A 16676-nucleotide genomic window follows, 5' to 3' on the forward strand; every position below is an offset into this window, starting at 1 on the left:
GACTGTCTCTCTTGGCCGGTTCTGCTCATCGTGTCACCAGATTTCCTCTGCGTGGAATTCCAGGGTGGAGAAATGAATAATGAAACAAGCCAATAATCCCCCCCCCCTTCCAAAAAAAAAATCACTCAAAGTTCCAAGTGATTCAGTGCATAAAAGAAGCCTCATGCTAAAAACATTCCCTTAAGAATAGCAGGTTTGAAGGACTGGCACTCTTCAGCCTACTCCATGTCATTTTGAGAGGAATTTAATTTCAGGCAACCCACTGAGGCAGGAAGGGAGGAAAAGAAGGGGACTATTTGCTTCATTAGCAGGGGGTCCTCATCAGATTATCTCCAGGGGGTGGGGGAAGGTGCTTTCTGTCAAAAAAATGTCTTTTGCGCCACTGCCAGAGACCGTGAGGAATCAGACAGGTCCTCTTTCAGGTGACAGAAGTACTGAAGCTGTTTGATGCTGTAAGAAGTGCTAGGCAAACATTTCCTAGACGTGTGTGTGTTTCTGTGAGTCTGCATCTTGCTAAGGTAATGGATGAAAACGCATCCCAGTCAGAATAAGGCATTGCAACAGAACCAGAAATAAATCTCTGCGATGCAGGAATGATGCCCAACATCCTGAAGTCAAGTTAGATGGAAGTTTAGATGACTTGCATGATGGGATGGGATCAGGAGTGAAATGTAAAATTGGTGACTGCCGGTTCTGTGGGCGTGGCTTGGTGGGGGGAGGGGATAATGTGACTGGGTGGGCGTGGCCAACTTTTTTTTTTCTTTTAAAAGCATTTTTTCTACAACTACTTCGGCCGAAGAGGTTGTAAAAAAAATTTACACCTTCAGACTTGCTGGGTTCTGTTACTGTAGTCTTACAATAAAGTAGAATTAGTTCATTTGGTCATGTTTTCTGTCTGGATGCTAAGTGAGAAATTTGTTAAATGAGTTTTGCCACATTTTATGACTTTCCTTGCCGCAGTTGTTAAGTGAATCGCATTTGTTAAATTAGTAACATGGTTGTTGAGTGAATCTGGCTTTCCCATTGACTTTGCTTGTCAGGTCATAAAAGGGGATCCCATGACCCCAGGATACTGCAACCATCATAAATATGAACCAGTTGCCAAGCATCTGAATGTAAATCACGTAACTACGGGGATGCTGCAATGGTCATTTGTGAAAAGTGGTTTTAAGTCACTTTTTTCAGTCCCGTTGTATCTTCAAATGGTCACTAAGTGAACAGTTGTAAGTCGAGAACTACCTGTATTTGGCTTGCGTGGTGAGAGAGCCTTATTTTATTTATTTATTTATTTGCCACCCATCTTACCACAGGGTAACTCTAGGCTCTTTTATGCAACATAAAAGCTAAAACATAGAAAGTTAAAAACAAACATTAAAACCAAGAGGAGGGCAGGGGCAGAGCAGGGTGGGGAGAGGTGGGATCCCTTGTCATTCAATCAAGCACCCCCATTGTGCTGGGCCCCAACCCTCCTGTCTTTACATAAGGGACTGAAGACCTGGGTCTGCCAGTTGGCCTGGGGCCCAGCGCAATGGGGGTGGTTGGTTGAGTAATAAAAGATCCCACCTTCCCCCCTTTCTGCCCCATCCCTCCTCTTGTGTCCTTGGTTTTAATGTTTGTTTTTAACTTTTTATGTTTTAGCTTTTATGTAAGCCGCCCAGAGGAAATCCACTGTTGCTGATCATTGAGGCTGGTGTACAGACCCAGTCAAGTCAACGAAGGATACGTCTTAGCATTACATGGGAGTGCGGTCTCCTGGGGATGGGAGAATATTGGGGGATGGCGTGACCTGCACCAGAGAAAGGATCTGCATTGTGGGATGGTGAAGCTCTCCTGAGATTGCAGCTCTGCCCGCCCTCCTGTTTCTTAGCAGTTTTGCTTTCGTCTTTTGCGATTGCAGATGGCTCCATCAAGCAGGATGGATCCTTCTTCACACAATCCCGTGCAACAGGGCCTAAACAACCCCAGCCTCAGCAATCAGCCGGGCCAGCAGCCACCATCACAGCAGCAGCAGCAGCAGCAGCAGCAGCAGCAGCAGCAGCTCCACCATCGGAATCCCCCTCTTCCTCCCCCACCATCACACCAGACACCGGGACAGTCAGGCACCGGAGGCCCAGCACATGGAAGGGAGCTCCCTTTCAATCCTGGTCCTGGGATGGGAGCGCCACCTGGATCCGTGGATGGGCCTGAACCTTCCCTTGACGTAAGTAGCATGGAGCTGTCCCTCCCAACCTCACCTTCCCCTCTCTCTTTCTGGATATGCCAGAAGCCCCAAATTCCCTTTCCCCTCACCTGTGCCCATGGGTAGGAACACAACTGGTGCGATGTACCTTAAGGCAGCGGGACATCAGAAGGTCCCCAAGCGGCATATAAAGTGGAAGGATGTTGCCAGCATATTCTCCCCTTCTCCCTCATTGTTGAATGGGGCTATGCAAATCCTAGTAGCTTGTCAGGAAGGCTAGGAGTCAAAATAGGTACCTTAGAAGCTTCTGCAAAAATTGGCCCACCTGGGGGACATATCTACAGAGATTCTCAGTCGTCCACGTCATGTTTGTCCCAGAGGTGCTTTTTCGAGAGGCAACGCAACTTTCTTGTTTTTCTTCAAAGAAGCTTCTTTAGCTCTGAATGGAAGGATTTATATTCCTTGCAGACAGCTGGTCTTTTGCATTCTTTTTCTCTTTCCATTCCCCACCATCCTGTGAGAGCTGAAGAAGCTTCTTGGATGAGAAGCAAAACATCTTCAAAGAAAAACAAGAAAATCCAATTGCGCCTTGAAAAAAGCATCTTTGGGACCCACATGGGGGGAGCAGACTAAGGAATGAGATACACGCTTAAGTCTCTACAAGATCCGTTTAGCACCTAGAGCCACACCCACATACAAAATACAGATTTGAAAAATTCAGTTCTACTCATTTTAAGAGGTAGTTTGGGAAGCAAAAAGGGCTTGTTTGCCCACCGTATCTATCTTGCAGGTAGTGCAAAGACCTTTCCCTGTAGACTCAGGGCAACATTGGCATGGTTAGGCCTTGGCCTATTTAAAAAGACAGCTAATATTTATGCCTTTCTTCCTGCCATAGGCTTTTAATATAATTGCACACAATTTAAAATGCAAGTCAAATAATAAAATCGGACTTATGAGAATTGAAAAGATAGTAATTCGCACAAGGCCTGCAGCAAGGTCACCGGATGAGAAACAGTGGTGTGATAATACTATTAATAGTCCAACGGAAGGCCATCGTCTTCACCTTTTGTCAGAAAAGGGAGAACTGGGTGTAATCTTTGGAAGAGGGCGTTCCAGCACATTATTATTATTTAGCGCATGGCAATGGTACATTAGTCAGGAAACTACAAAGCTAATACAGAGTAGTTATTGCCTGCCTTATTATCATCGTAACTCCACCACAGGGAGGTCCCATCCCACATGTTGGCTAGTTCGGCGTATTGCCTTCGTCACTTATCAATGGCCGACAGACCCGTATCAGACAGTCAAGGCAGAAAAACAACAGTTTGATTTAAATATTGATTATATTTTTATTTTAAATATATATTTATTTTATTATATTTTTATATTTAAATATTGATTATATGGGATATGATTATCCCATAAACAGAGGGATAGAATCAAGATCACGTGAAGTGTTAGTGCCACTTTATAATGCCTTGGTAAGGCCACACTTGGAATATTGCATCCAGTTTTGGTCGCCACGATGTAAAAAAGATGTTGAGACTCTGGAAAGAGTGCAGAGAAGAGCAACAAAGATGATTAGGGGACTGGAGGATAAAACATATGAAGAACGGTTGCAGGAACTGGGTATGTCTAGTTTGATGAAAAGAAGGACTAGGGGAGACATGATAGCAGTGTTCCAATATCTCAGGGGCTGCCACAGAGAAGTGGGAGTCAAGCTATTCTCCAAAGCACCTGAGGGTAGAACAAGAAGCAATGGGTGGAAACTGATCAAGGAAAGAAGCAACTTAGAACTAAGGAGAAATTTCCTGACAGAACAATTAATAAGTGGAACGACTTGCCTGCAGAAGTTGTGAATGCTGCAAAACTGGAAATTTTTAAGAAAATGTTGGATAACCATCTGTCTGAGATGGTGTAGGGTTTCCTGCCTGGGCAGGGGGTTGGACTAGAAGGCCTCCAAGGTCCCTTCCAACTCTATTGTTATTATTATTATATTGACACTGAGGGCTCAGCCCCAGAATTACAGGTCTCCATTAAGAAAAGGTGAAGATATCTCACCTGCAAAGGCAAGAGATCTCAACCTGGCAGTTAGAAGGTAACACCCTCCGTTTCTACTGTGGGGATGGTCTCCATCTTTCTCCAGGCCCCTTGCCTGAGATTTTCATGTCCTTTTCCCCCATATAATTTTTCTTGATTGTGTATGTTTTTGAACCTGCACCCTGGTCACGATTGTGATGTTCTACCACTACAGAGCTAGCAAATAACCCTGATTATCTCTGTCTTGTCCTCAGCTTCTTCCTGAGCTGACAAATCCAGATGAGCTGCTGTCCTACCTGGGTCCCCCCGACCTTCCCAATAATAGCAACGATGATCTGCTCTCTTTGTTTGAGAACAATTGAAGCCACTCCAGATGGAACCCAGGCATCATGCTCCACCTACCATGTCTTCTCTCTCTCTCTCTCTCTCTCTCTCTCTCTCTCTCTCTCTCTCTCCCTCTCCCTCCCTCCCTCTCCCTCCCTCCCTCCCTCTCTCTCTCTCTCTCTCTCTCTCACACACACACACACACTTTCACTTACAATTCATCCCGTAGCTTCCCAGGCTGTCATCAAGAGAGAGACCTTGCCTTGTATCCCAGTGGTAGCCATGAAGCCCTGCTAGTGGATCAGTGCAAGGGACTTTGGCCAGGTAGCCATCTCCTTTTTCTAGGATTGCCTCTTGTCTATCAAAGGGCTCCCATGGGAGACAAGAAATGCTTGGTTTACTTGTTTTGAGAAATCCTTCCAGCCCAGGAGAGATGGTGGTGCTGCTGCTGCTGTTGATGGGGACTTTTTCCTGAAAAACGGCTTTTCATCATGTTGCTCAGGCCAGATCAGGTACAGGGCATTGTCTTGCTTCTAATAATATTCCCAAGATATCTCCCACAAACCTGCAGCCAGAGCAGGAAGAAATGCATTTGGTTAGCCTTTGGAAATGTTAATAGAACTGACAACTCCCATCATGTGCATCATTCTTGATATCTTGAGATGAGTACATCTGTCTGATCATCAAAAGCTATGGAATGAAACTGACACCTCACACTTCATCCACTTACTTCATGGATTTTAAAGAACAAATTCCAAGGAACATCAGAGCTCTACTACATCTAGAGAAAGCAGATGAAGCTTGGCTGCACTTATCTGTCCCTGGATATGGAGCCCTCCTCCCCATGAGCTACAGTAGTTCTTCCTGTCCATCCTCTACAGCCTTGATATGGACAGAGCAGCAGTTCACCTAGAGGTTTCCAGCATTATGGTGAGAGCATCCTCAAATTCAGATGAGCAACCTGCCCGCTGTCTCTCTCTTCAGAAAGAGGCTGTTGCCTGTAGAAGGACCCCAGGCAAATTCCAGCTAGGAAATCTTCCCCTGTGACTTCCTGCTGACTGCAAAAGTGAAGAAACGCATCTCTGACTGAAAGAACCAAAGGTTCTTCAGATACAGCCTGACAGATTGCCTCCGTCAGTTGATGGATCCATCTACAAGCACAACAATGTACATAATGTAGAAACACTAAAAGAAACAAAAATAAAAAAAGAAGCGAGGGTGGGAGGAAACGAAAGTGGGAGGGATGGGAAAGAAAATGTTTTAAAAACTCATCACACTTGTTGTATAGTCTCATGGGGCTCCCCGGGCGTGGGGCAAAGGTCCTCTGTATAAATGTGCATAAGCTTCCTAGATTGTAATATAGACCATTCCACATGAGACAGAGTGCACCATCCAGAGATGTGATGCTTTTAGCCATAGCCGGGTCCTGTCCCTTGCATTTGACCTGCGGGGATCCTGCCAAAGGAGTCTGGATGCCGAGATTTTACTCATTTTAATCCCGAGCCCCCGAAAGTTAAGTCACAACGAGACAAATCCAAAAACTTAAGTTTTAAAATATGTGTGTGTGTTGGCCTTCCGTTCCCTTCCATCCTGCCCAGGAACCTACTTTGGTTAAGGGTTACATTTGGGATGGTGGTGAAGAGATCCCAAATGTGGTCTGTCTGTGAAAAATTAAGCCATTGTTTGTGGCCAGGTTTCCTGAGCCAGGGAGTCCCTGTGTCCCAAGTGCTGACAGCTCTGTTGACTTTCGTGTATCTTGTTTCATTATTGCTATATATTAAAGGATTCTTTTTGGTGGGGCTCACCAAATACCTTTTGTGGGCCATTGACTTTCAAGTTTGATTGCTTGTGGCCTCAAGGGGTAAAAATGGGGGGAAAGGGCAGGTTACATGGTGAGTTATTTTTCTCCTCTGCTTCTGTAGAATTTAGAAACTCATTTCTTGAAGAGACAAGTCGATGACCAACCCAAGGCCAAAAAATATTGAAATTGGCAGCCATGTCACAGAAACCAAGGAATGACTAGGAGCACAATTTTAATTAGGGCATAACTATAATCATTTGCGTGGTTGGAAATGTTCTGTTGTCACAAGAGGCAAAATAACCTTGAGGCCAATTGAATACAAGCACTGCAGAAAACACAACTTTGGAAGGGGAGAAACATTTTGGGGCCATGCTAAAAGGTTAAAAAGATGATGGAGGCTGAAAGGGTGCCGAAAAGAAAAAACCTATAAATAGTGATTTAAAAAACATCTCCCTCTCTAAAACTGATAGATGTTTCTCCTCTTTTAGGATAACCAGGTATAATTATACTGTATGTCCTCCACTAAAAACATACATCTTATCTCTTCTAGGTCTTTGTGCTAGAATTCAGTAAACCTTAGTCCATTTTCATTCCAATCCAAGTGTTTGAAGGAAAGGAAACTCGGCCACACACTCCTATTACCATCATTACAATCACCCCATATGGAGCACCCCAAATCAGCTACTATCCTACCAAATTGGAGGTGCGAACATTTCAGAGCCAGACAAGGTGCTGGGATTGTCATGCACGTACAGGTTAAGCCTCTATATTAAGTTGTAGGGCTTTGTGCACATCAAGGAAATAAATTATTGCAGTGCTGGTTGTCCTGCTATGCCAAGGAGAACGAAAAGTTACAATACTTCTCAAAAAAAGAGAGAAGGGAACATCTCACAAGTAGCAGTGCCTCCTTTGTACTAAAGAAAATCCATCAATCAGTGAGATCTAGCCCAAGTTTTGATGGCCCCAGAATACTTTCTAAAGTCTGCTGCAATTAGAGATTTTTGCAACCTCAGGAAGCATGTTGATAGCACTGGGCCACTGATTATAATGGCAGTGCCCAGTGAGCTGGATCTTGATGTAGCTAGAGACAACTATTAAAGTTACTGAGATTTTGGTCATGTCTAACTAAACTTATTAATTTCAGGTATGACTGAATCTGGATCTAGTCTTCCTGTGGGCATGCATGTTCCTGTCCCTTTGAAGTCTAGGAAATCTACCTTACAGGTTTCCTTTGAAATAGTCCAAAAAGTTAAAAATGACTGAATGAAGAAGAATTGATGCCTTTGAACTGTGATGTGCTGGTGTAAATTATTGTTTATATCATGGATGGCCAGAGTAATTAACAGAGGTGTTAAATCATATAAAACCAGACATTAAGCTAAAATCATAAGGATATGTCTGAGTTACTTTGGCCATGTCACGCGTGCAAGTTCATTGAAGAAGGCAATGATGCTAGGAATGGTTGGTGGAAAAAGAAGAAGAGGCAAGCAAAGAACTTGCTGGCTTGATAACATCATATCTGATACAAAGATGAACATCCAACAACTGAAAGATGCTGTGCTTCACAAGGTAGCATGGAGAACACTTACCTATAAAGTCACCAAGAGTCAGACAACTCAGTGGTTAAAACAACAATTCCAAAAAACCACCTTGGTGAGAAGAGCTTTTAGCAAGTTGAATCTCATTCCAAGACGGAGTCCCAGAGTTCAGCTGTCTGACATTTTGAAGTTGCCCTGGTGCCGGACATAGAAGAGTCTGAAGGTGCCTTGCATAACAGGAGAAGGGTAATTGGTACAGCACCGTATCAAGGTTCGATCCCCCATCTCCAGTTCAGTAGATTAGGTTGCAAAATATATTTGACTGACATTTTGGAATGTCTGCCACTTTTTATAGGCAGTAGTTGGGATAGATGGAATTACAATCGGTCTGGTAGACTGCAGGTTCCTAGTAATCTAGGAGAAAGTCCAGGGTTAAATTGTACTCAAGGATATTTCTAAGTAAAATGGAGATAGGGAAAGCAGGCAATAGATGACCGGAATTCCTGAATCTCAGATGGTCTCCTCGAGGAAATGGAGGAAATTTCAAAAATCAAAACTTTGGGAAGGGAACGCAGTATGAAATTTTTCCTGGAGCTTTAACCAACAAAGGAGGTTCAAAAGGTGCTTGTTTTGTACCCCAAGACAAATTTTGGGAAGGACTAAAAATGAACTAGAAGCAGTTCTTGCTTACAAAGCACCCTACTGCAAAGCTCAAGGAAGGCTTTTAGAACGAAATGGAGAAATCATTAAGGGTTAAAGAGATCTTGATTGCTTACAATTAAATTTCCAAAAGGAAGTGTGAGACATAACATAATATTAACAAAATATAGGAAGCACAGTAGAACGTGTAATTGTCAGCAACCACCTCATTCTTCCAGATTTATTTTGCCTGGGGATGTTAATGATGTTGGGTCTTGTATGTTGAACTTCTACAGATTACTGGAAAAGGTAGACAGCCAATATGCCACCTTTAAAAAAAAAAAGTAGCAAGTCTTGGAAATAAATTGGTATCTCAATTGAGCCTCCCTCTTGTGGTATGTAGAAAATTAATGCTGAGGATGATGAATATTCCCCTACCAATTTCCAGGTGATTGATCAGGAGTGACTGGAGGAGAATTAGGTGGTCCTGCAGATTCTGAATGTCCTCTCTAGGCCCTTCAGATGTCACTTATTACCAACGCATGCCCAGAGAAATACCCCATTTGGCACTTTTCCTTTCTTGACATACAGACCATGAGTGAAAGCAAGAAGAGTCATTTTGACTGATAACTCACAGCTCATGAGTTCAATATCCAGGTAAGACCATTGCTAGGAATTGCATGCCTTCCATTATGTAGGCCAATGATGGCTAACCTTTTTTGCCATCATGTGCCAAAAGTGGGGGAGTGCAGGGGGGGTTGCGCGCACGTGTGCCCATACCCATTATTTAATGTGCCCTGCACATGCGCGCGCACTCTCCCCGTGCTTCCCCCACTTATGGCATGTGATGGCACGGTGGGCACAGTAGGCCCATTTTTCACCCTCCCTGGGCTCCAGAAGCTTTTTGGGAGCCTGGGGGAGGGTGAAAACGGCCTTCTCCAACCCGCCCACCCCTGGAGGCCGGAAATGGCCCATTTCCCGACTTCCGATGGGACCAGAAGGCCCGAAAATCAGCTGGCCAGTGCGCACATGCAGGCTGGAGCTGAGCTAGGGCAATGCTCCGCCTGCCACAGGTTCACCATCACGGATGTAGGCCTACCAGTTTTCACCAATTAATAATGTACTAGATTATAATACATTATTCAGAATAAGGCTCTTTTTTTTTCTTCTTTCTGCATTGCCAGGTATTTGTTCCACTGACCACCACTATCGCTGCAGGGGATCTCCCAATAAACATATAATGGGTTTCTAATGAAGGAGTGCTTGCTTTTATCAGCGCACCAGCAAGTCCGAGCTTAATTTTATCCTAAGAGTGCCATACATCTTTTTCTTTTGCAGCTCTGAATTGTCAGAAAAATATCTGCATAAATGTTGCTGCATGTTGTCATCCTTTTCTCGCTAGATTACAATAAATAACTGAAATTCAGCTTAACTCAAGGTTATTCCAGGTGAAGAGCACAACTGACGCTTTGATTTTGAAGCCAGCCATAATGAAATGAAGACTTGGGGGAGGAGGAGTGAAACTGAAAGAAACTGGTCCATTTTTACCCACAAAATAATCCATTACTTATAACCATTGCTTTTAATTCTTATTTTTTCTCTGGAAAGAGATGATTGGGCTCAATTACCTGGTTGGCACAGACAACACAAGAATACAGACATATGCATGCTCCATAGGGCATGTAAACAAATCCCACGATAAAGAACTATTTTCTTATATTATCAGCATCCAGAAATTAAGGTAGGTAAAATGAGGACCCAGATTGTTGGGAGCAATAAGTTGACTTTGTATATAAATATACAAATAGGATGAAGACTATTGCTAACATAGTGTAAACCGCCCTGAGTCTTCGGAGAAGGACGGGATATAAATGCAAATTAAAAAAAAAATGAATGGCTGAACATCTCTCTTCCTGCTATTCCATCCAATGGCATTTCACTGGCAGAAATAAAAGAATAAACCAGCCTCCCTCAACTCTGCCTCCATCCTCACAATTATACTCTGGATGTGCTGGGCAACAATTCTCAGAATTGTCTCCATGTATGGCCAATGGGAGTCATAATTCAGCATATCTGAAGATAACCATGCATAGCGATTACATTCCTGGAGAGGACGATGTAACAGACCAAACCACAGTCCATTATAAGCTTGTTGATGCTGCAACTTTCTTCTGAAGTCTTTGGTGTTTTAGATAGTTACTTAATACAAAATGATTAATGTAGAATAAATTGTTATTCATGCTACATTATTGGGCAGCAGGCACAGGAACAAAAAACAGTAAGAGTTGGAAGACATCTCAGAAACCTTCTAACCCCCAGCTCAAGCAGGAGCACCTACAACTTCAGGAGGAAAGCCATTCCACTGATTAATTGTTCTGTCAAGAAATTTCTTAGTTCTACTGGTAGGTTGGAGCTCTCTTTGATAGTCTCTTTTTAATTCTAAGTTGGTTCTCTCCTTGATTAGTTTCCATCCATTGCTTTTCCTGCCTTCAGGTAGAAAAATTAGGTTCAATTTCTTCAATCCAGGTGTGCTCTCCCACAAGCCCCTATTTGTCTCCTTTTTCCCTATTCTAATTTGCCATCCTGGTAGCTGCCACTGGACATGGAGCATATTATCCCTGACAGAGTTATTTGAACAATGGTGTCCTGCGAGTATGCAAATAATTCAGTTTTCTGACCTTCCCAGCCCTGAAAAACTGAGGTGTTGCAGATTCAAATTAATGACAAGTCTTATCTAAAAAAATTAATTGCCCACACAATGGCTGAGTTTTGTAGAGATTCTGTCATCCAGGTCATGGTTGTCCCAAAGGTGCTTTTTCAGGAGGCAACTGGACTTGGTTTTTTCTTTGAAGACATTTTGCTTCTCATCCAAGAAGCTTCTTCAGCTCTGACAGGTGTGGGAATAGGAATGGATTTCCAGAGGAAAAAAACTGCAGACTACAGGAACCAGGAGCACCACTCAGGTGACCCTGAGGACAGAGATCAACCTCCAAGTACTTCAACAACCCTCTAAAAGGATACAAATAACCAGATGTCTGCAAGGAATATAAATCCTGCCATTCCCCAATATCCTTTGGGACAATGGCCGAGTTCAGACATTCCACTCTATCCATTGTTTATGTAAGGCAGTTTAATGTAAAAACAGTAGCTGACAGGATTTGCACATCATACTAAGTGCTAAAGCATGAATTAGAAACCAAAATGACCGTTTTTCACACCACGCTAAATCAAGACACATTAAAGCTTAGCACAACATGGAAACTCAATTAGATGTTTCAAGACTGATTTAGGGTGTGGACATTTTTCTGGATAGTCATCCTATGTTCTGAAGTGTTCCGAAGATTGAACTGAGCTCAAATTCATTCTGAAAGCTTTAAGGAATCCATTTTAGCCACAGAAGGTTGAACGCTCCTGAAAGTTTCACATCACCCCACTTGAAAAGTATTCCCTGGAGATCAAGTTGAAGTACTTCCTGGGTCTGCAACTAAGAAGCATAATGCAATCTTGGCAGCTGTTGGGTGAATTAAATCAGGAGCTTGTGCTTTGCATAGCAGGACAGCTGAGCATGTCTGACAGCTGCGCCATAGGCTCCCCGGGAACAGATGGCTCATGCTCAGCTTCCAGTGACAGGTACAGGACAGCAAAGGAAGGGGGGAAGATGAGGCAGCAGGTGGGGCCTCAAAGTCTAATCCTCAAGGATTATTCTAGAATCTCTCCAAGAAATCTATCTTGCTGGAAGAACTTGCGGCTTTTCAGTGTCAGACATGAGCATAACAAGCATACCGGCACTGCTTTGGCTTGACTTCATTATTGGTGTGAACACTGGTGCAACCTCCTTAGCGGCTATTTGGAGCATCTCTAGAGGCAGTCAAGGAGATGTTCCAGGCTGCGTTTCCTGCCAGTCAGAACTGCAATCCTATCTGGGAATAGCAGGGGAGGGGGATTGCCCCAGGGAGGGATTTAATGTGCTCAACTTTGGTGTTGGCTTCCAAAGCAAAAACTATAAATATTTTTCCCTGGGTGCGGGAGACTGATAATTTTCCTTTTTCTGAGTTCAATTTTTTGATTGGCTTAACTTTCTTGGTTTATTCCCTCAATCTGATCCCCCTTATACATTGCAACTGTTTAATTCTGTTGCAAGAGCAGACCAAATCTGCTTCTCTCGCCTGGCTTTTTGGGGTAGTTTTCTACTAAGTGGGTTTATACATATATCTGAAGATTGTTTCTGCAACCATTTTCAGCTGAAAAAGAAATGAGTTGATATAAATAATTTATTGTACCTTCCAGTCTAAATGGTAGTACAATCTTATAGAGAAAACTGCTTTTTGTCACTTCAGCTAATGATGAGAGGTTGAATCACAGCCAGTTATTTTGTTCATCATCATTTGGTACTTACTGTACCTGAGAAGGCTCTGTGGGACAAACGTTGATCCCATTCAGTGGCAAATCATTCTTTTTAACTGCAGAGAACTGAATGTGAGGGCTTTTGTACCTATAGCAAGTGTATGCACTAATGAAATAGTTTCTCAAGTTCAAGATGTGGTAGATATACTTACTTAGGGGAGCAGCAGCAGCAATAAAAAGATACCCAGGAGTAATATCCTGTAAAAGTAGTTCTGGACTTACGACCACTATTGAGCATAACATTTCTGTTGTTAAGTGAAACAGCTGTCATCTAAGTTTTGCCCCATAGTAACACGGATATTAAGTGACACTGGCTTCCCTACTGACTTTGCTTGTCAGAAGGTCACAAAAGATGATCAAATGACCCCAAGATACTGCCACCTCCTTAAATATGAGCCAGTAGACAAGCATCTGAATTTTTAATCATGTGACCATGTGGATATTGCCACAGTTGTAAGTGAAAAATTGTCATAAGTCACTTTTTTCAGTAGTCACTAAACAAGCTGTTGTAAATCATAGTGTAAGCCGCCCTGAGTCTTCGGAGAAGGGCGGGATATAAATGCAAATTTTAAAAAAAATCGAGGACTACCTGTACATTCCAGGCTTCTGATAAGCGTGGGCCAATTGATGGAGCTTCAAATGTCCTTTATTATTATTTTTTCTTCACACTCTAGGTTCGTCTTCTCATAGAACAGGAGTGTCAAACTCGTCGCCCAAAGGCCAGATGCATCCCACGCTGGCTATGCCCACTCCCGGTTTAGCGAAGAGGGGAAAAGTTGCGATACATCCACGTGACGGACGTGTCATCGTGAGTTTGACACTGTCACAGGGTTTAAAAGACCAAATGGAATTTAAACGGCACATTGAGTCCCTCGAGCAGATTCTAATCATCTGCCTTTCCGTATGAAATGCCTATTGAAACCACCAATTTGTGTTATCCAAGGAAAGCCATAAAGATACCCACAGGAAGCACCACCTGCCAGTTAGCTTCTACCAGGCATCCCAGGGGCTCCTCGGGCTGCTGAAAAAGTTTTTTAACATTTCTCACACATCTTACCACTTTAGCTAATTAAATACAGAACTGCCCGGAGCAGGCCCAACCAATGAATGCCCTTGTTTTGTAGCCGTGGGCTTGCACATAGAGAAGATTAATGCTGATGCTGTTTGTGCTAGAGATTGAAAATGCTTTGTGAGCGGGCAGACAGACGCTTCCCTGGCCATAATCATTATATTTTCTTCAAATCTGTAGGAGGAACACAGATCCAAGTAGCATGGGCTGCATCCTTAATAGGTCAAGTCAGAACAGAACAGAGCACGGCTTAGTTTGATGACCACTGAGGACCTGTATACTGCACGAATCAAGAAGAGGGCTGTGAAAATATTTACAGATCCCTCACATCCTGGACATAAACTGTTTCAACTCCTACCCTCAAAACGACGCTATAGAGCATTGAACACCAGAACAACTAGACACAAGAACAGTTTTTTCCAACAGGCCATCACTCTGCTAAACAAATAATTCTCTCAACACTGTCAAACTATTTACTAAGTCTGCACTACTATTAATCTTCTCATCGTTTTCATCACCAATCTCTTTCCACTTATGACTGTATGACTATAACTTTTTGTTGCTATCACTATCACTATTAAATTGCAACCTATGATCATCATTTGTGTTGTAAATGTTGTACCTTTGATGAAGGTATTTTTTTCCCTTTTCTTTTATGTACACTGAGCATATGCACCAAAACAAATTCCTTGTGTGTCCAATCATACTTGGCCAATACATTCTAAATTCTTCAAACATCGCCACTGTACTGCCCCCAGTGCTCTCAAAATGTAGTGTTCTGCTGAACAAGGACAAAAGATGTCCTCTCCTCACAACCCAGCTGTTTTGAAGCATTCCTGATAAGTGCTTTATGAACACTCATGTGCTCCAGATAGTTTTCCCCTTTTGAATCTAGTACAGCACAGATCGTGATTTGAAGCAATCTCACCCATCTGATAAGGGAAGTGCTACAATTGACCACTATTGGTCTCTATTTTGTAACAATCCCTTGAACATATTCTAAGCATCCCAAAAATATGGGGGTCGCTGTACTAACCGTAGTAATCTTTCCGCTTTCCAAATTTGGTCTTTTTTTGCTACAGTAGTAGAAGTCCAAATCTTTTTAACTTCTCACAAAGCTTATTCCTACGTTAACTATATGACTATCATGTTGATGTCATTCTCTTTTCCTAGTTCAGTCTTCTCTAGTCTGGGGCCATTCACATAATTGGAAAACCACAAGTTGGGTGGGAATTCTAAGACTTGTGGGCCCACACATCTCATAGCAACAACTTTATTTATTAAGAAAAACTGATGTGGCCACCCAATTATGTCGGAGGTAAAACCCCAAATACAAAACTCAACAAACACTCACCCCCATGGTGAGAATTATCAAACTATTTGATGGCATTGTAGCACCTTCAGGTCCTTTTGAGAGAATATCAAGATGGGAGCCAATCTTATCTCTGTAGGATGGTGTTCCACAAGGAGGAGGCCCCCCTTCTTGGTCCCACTAGATGGACCTCTTTAGTAGAGGGGATCTTAAAACTGCAGCCTTGATTTAAAAGCTTTAAAATAACATGATTAAAGGCCTGGAGACTAAAAGATAAGAATGGTTGGAAGATTTGGGTTTGGCTAGTCTATAGAAAAGAAGGCCTAGGGGAGCATGACAGCAGTAGCCCAGAGGAGGTCAATTTATTTTCCAAAGCACCAGAGGGCAGGACAGGAAACAATGGATGGCAACTAATCAAGGAGAGAAGCAACCTGGAATTGAGAAACTTCCTAACAGTGAGAACAATTACCGGTAACCAATGGAATAGCTTGCCTTCAGACATTGTGGGTGCTTCATCACTGGAAGTTTTTAAGAAGAGACTGAGCAGTCACTTGTCTGAAATGGCTTGAGCAGGGGGCTGGACTAGAAGACCTCAAGGTCCCTTCCAGGTCTATTCTGATTCTTACATTCTGATTGAAAAGGTTTCATTCTAAAGCAAATAGCAACAATATTGAAACAGAAATCAAAGAACAATCCAGAAAGTCAAAGACAGTACATCTTACTTAGAATTGCTTATAACACATGCTATGACTACCCTCAAGTTATGATAAATGGACACATGATGTAAAAATCCATGCAAATAAGTGATCCTTAGGGATTCACACAATGAAAAGGAGGAGGCAAGGCATACACATTCAGCAGCCAAAGCATCCACAATCTTTTATCATGTTGTTGCTAAATAAAACCAGTTGTCATTGAGTTGGCAAGACCATACATGCATGTAAAAAAATTCAAGACCTTATCCAATATCTTGTTTTTTTATAACTTGAATAAATTAAGAGTCAATGGGATAAATTATTGTACTGGAAGAACAAAACATGAAGCACTTTAGCAAATCTGACAAGGCAGCTTCCAGGGCCAGGATTTAGGATCAGTATTGGGCATTTGTGAAGGTCCAACATTTTAGAAGGGAAGTTGATGTTTAGTGTCACTGGCTTTGATCCATCTCACTCTCTTTGTGATTGCTTATGCACAGGACTACTAAGTATAGGAGCTGGTATATTAGCAACAGGCCTCATTTATCTTGACCTTTCCTCTTGGATATTTAGGAGGGCTGGGCACACATAAGTTAAGATCATTGTGATAAGAAAATTTATTTAGCTAAGGTACAAATGCCTTGGGTTTGCAAAGCACTTTCCCTTAGCATCTTG

At 42.6% G+C, this 16676-nt stretch overlaps 1 protein-coding gene across 5 annotated transcripts in view; it reads left to right on the top strand.

Moving 5' to 3' along the window:
* Positions 1 to 14565, top strand: part of ZMIZ2 (zinc finger MIZ-type containing 2) — a 101238-nt gene extending 86673 nt beyond the window's left edge. For 3 of the 5 annotated variants that reach the window (XM_058194013.1, XM_058194012.1, XM_058194011.1), the window contains 2 exons: positions 1898 to 2200; positions 4474 to 14562. In XM_058194013.1, the coding sequence (XP_058049996.1) occupies positions 1898 to 2200; positions 4474 to 4581 (411 nt within the window). In that variant the 3' untranslated portion in view covers positions 4582 to 14562. Of the gene's footprint in view, positions 1 to 1897; positions 2201 to 4473 lie in introns of all 5 variants that reach the window. The other 2 variants (XM_058194015.1, XM_058194016.1) reach the window with 2 other exon arrangements.
* The last annotated feature ends 2111 nt before the right edge of the window (positions 14566 to 16676 follow it).

This window comes from Ahaetulla prasina, chromosome 9, assembly GCF_028640845.1.
Source record: "Ahaetulla prasina isolate Xishuangbanna chromosome 9, ASM2864084v1, whole genome shotgun sequence".
NCBI classification, from domain to species: Eukaryota; Metazoa; Chordata; class Lepidosauria; order Squamata; family Colubridae; genus Ahaetulla; species Ahaetulla prasina.